The sequence below is a fragment of the Xyrauchen texanus genome, chromosome 20, assembly GCF_025860055.1.
Source record: "Xyrauchen texanus isolate HMW12.3.18 chromosome 20, RBS_HiC_50CHRs, whole genome shotgun sequence".
NCBI classification, from domain to species: Eukaryota; Metazoa; Chordata; class Actinopteri; order Cypriniformes; family Catostomidae; genus Xyrauchen; species Xyrauchen texanus.
The window spans coordinates 243678-246177 of record NC_068295.1 but is presented as its reverse complement, the minus strand read 5'-3'; the positions used below and the strand labels follow the sequence as shown (position 1 = coordinate 246177).

Genomic DNA, 2500 nt, shown 5'->3' with positions numbered 1-2500 from the left:
ATTACCGGTGTATAGAGATGTTTATTGCCGATGGTTGTTATTACCGGTGTATAGAGATGTTTATTGCAGATGGTTGTTATTACCGGTGTATAGAGATGTTTATAGCAGATGGTTGTTATTACCGGTGTATAGAGATGTTTATAGCTGATGGTTGTTATTACCAGTGTATAGAGATGTTTATTGCCGATGGTTGTTATTACCGGTGTATAGAGATGTTTATTGCCGATGGTTGTTATTACCGGTGTATAGAGATGTTTATAGCTGATGGTTGTTATTACCGGTGTATAGAGATGTTTATTGCCGATGGTTGTTATTACCGGTGTATAGCGATGTTTATAGCTGATGGTTGTTATTACCAGTGTATAGAGATGTTTATAGCAGATGGTTGTTATTACCGGTGTATAGAGATGTTTATAGCTGATGGGTTTCATTTGGGCAATAATTGGATGATACATCGCTGCATACACATGAATAACAATAGAAAGAGAATAATTTAATTGGTCACACTTAAAATGTGTCTTCATCTTTCTCTGGTGTTTAGCAAGTGTTATATGTTTAAGGTGATTGTAATATTTGGGGTTCCTTGACATCGTCCAGTCCTAAAACACGTCCACACTAATCCTGATGGAGTAATAGTTATCAAGGTGTGTTCAATAAAAACATGAGTGTGTATGTGGCTTGTAACAGACGTGTAAATCACATGATTCATGAGACGTGTTGTGTTGTTGTCAGAGAGCTGCTGTCCAGTGACGCCATGAAGGAGTTCAACAGAGCACGCATCTACCTCGACAAGAACTACCAATCACAGGAGCAGTTCACAGTGAGTACATTAACCCCTATACATCAGATGCTCAGATGAAACGAACTGGCCGCTAACACAAGGGGGCGTGGTCATCTGTGTACATCTTGTGTTTCAACACACTCATGAGTCTCATATGAAGTCAAATGATTCAGTGTGTACACATGATGGCCATTTCTCTGTATTATTAGTTTTGGACTGGATTTGTAATCTCATAAATGGCATTTGTTTGCCTTCACCTTTGACCTTTGCTGCTGTGTGCATTAATAGTGCATCTTCAGATGTTTATGATTGCATGACAGTTGCGTGCTGAAGCCACACGGTGGCAGCAGATATCCAGTGATGATTCAGAACCGTTTCCTTCTCATTCATCCACTCATTCTGCACAAGATGCTGTTTAATCATTTTACAGAATTCAACATTTCACTACTTTTATAAATATATGAATGGATGCAGTTTGCTAATGATCAGGAGTATCGTGTAAATAAACATCAAGCGTGTCAGTGTTTGTCCAGAGTTTAAATCTCACGAATACATCTGAAACCAACACAAAACCTTATATATATAAATATGAAGAGACCACTGCAATATGATCCGTTTCTCTGGATTTACTCTTTATAAGTGTGTGTTTGAGTCAAATGAACATTTGTGTTTTATTCTATAAAGTCTTTCACATTGCTGTTGGGTGACTTTATGCCACTCCTGGGACAGGGATCCGGTGGTCCTCCATCCACACCTTGATTGACCCGTCTGTGTGGCATGGGGCATTGCCCTGCTGGAGAAACCAATCCTCAGAGTCGGGGAACATTGTCAGAGCAGAAGGAAGCGAGTTTTCTTCCAGGATATCCTTGTACATGATTCATGCATCCTCCACAAAGACGAATCTGCCCGATTCCAGCTGAAGCACCCCCAGATCATCACCGATGATATTTAGATGAAATATATTTATATACATATTTTATGATATATGAAACTGTTTTACGTGAAATTATATTTTACACAAAGAAGATTGTGTGACACTCGTGAGAACACACTTGCAGCGGTTTGTGGTCTGCTGAGCTGAGTGATCTCACATTAGTTATTCAACATGTGTTTAGTTTGATGTTAATGTGCCCAGAGCTTCTGATGCTCCCGTTCGGATAAAAGCGTCTGCACATGGATTTAATATAGACGCTGGAATCATTCAGAATCTCAGTTTGAGTCGTTTGTTTGACAGACAGCGGCGGCTCTGATGTGTTTAATCGTACACAGGATGTAACGTGTCGATTAGAGGAAACATCCCTGATCATTCAAAGGGCCGTTCACTCGTTCCACACCATTAATATTTATTATGCAGCTCTGCCCCCTGCCCACATGCTCATGGGTAATGATGTGCACTAATGTCCGCCCCTGATTACCTGTGTGTGTGTGTGTGTGAGAGTGTGTGAGTGTGTGTGTGAGTGTGTGGGTGTGTGGGTGTGTGTGTGTGAGTGTGTGTGTGTGTGTGTGTGAGAGTGTGTGTGAGTGTGTGAGTGTGTGGGTGTGTGGGTGTGTGTGTGTGAGTGTGTGTGTGTGTGTGTGAGTGTGTGTGTGTGTGTGTGTGAGGCGTGTGTGTGTGTGATTGTGTATATGTGAGAGTGTGTGTGTGTGTGTGTGTGTGCATGTGAATGTGTGTGTGTGTGTGTGTGTGTGAGAGAGAGTGTGTGTGTGTGAGTGTGTGTG

General features: G+C 41.4%; 1 protein-coding gene across 6 annotated transcripts in view; it reads left to right on the top strand.

The window, feature by feature from the left end:
• The window catches only part of LOC127660807 (inositol polyphosphate-5-phosphatase A-like), a 195141-nt gene that overhangs the window by 60651 nt on the left and 131990 nt on the right, over positions 1–2500 (top strand). For all 6 annotated transcript variants that reach the window (XR_007972683.1, XR_007972681.1, XR_007972682.1 and 3 more), the window contains exon 4: positions 733–820. Coding sequence is in view for 3 of the 6 variants with exons in the window: in XM_052151234.1 (XP_052007194.1) it covers positions 733–820 (88 nt within the window). In the remaining 3 variants the exon portion in view is untranslated. The remainder of the gene's footprint in view (positions 1–732; positions 821–2500) is intronic.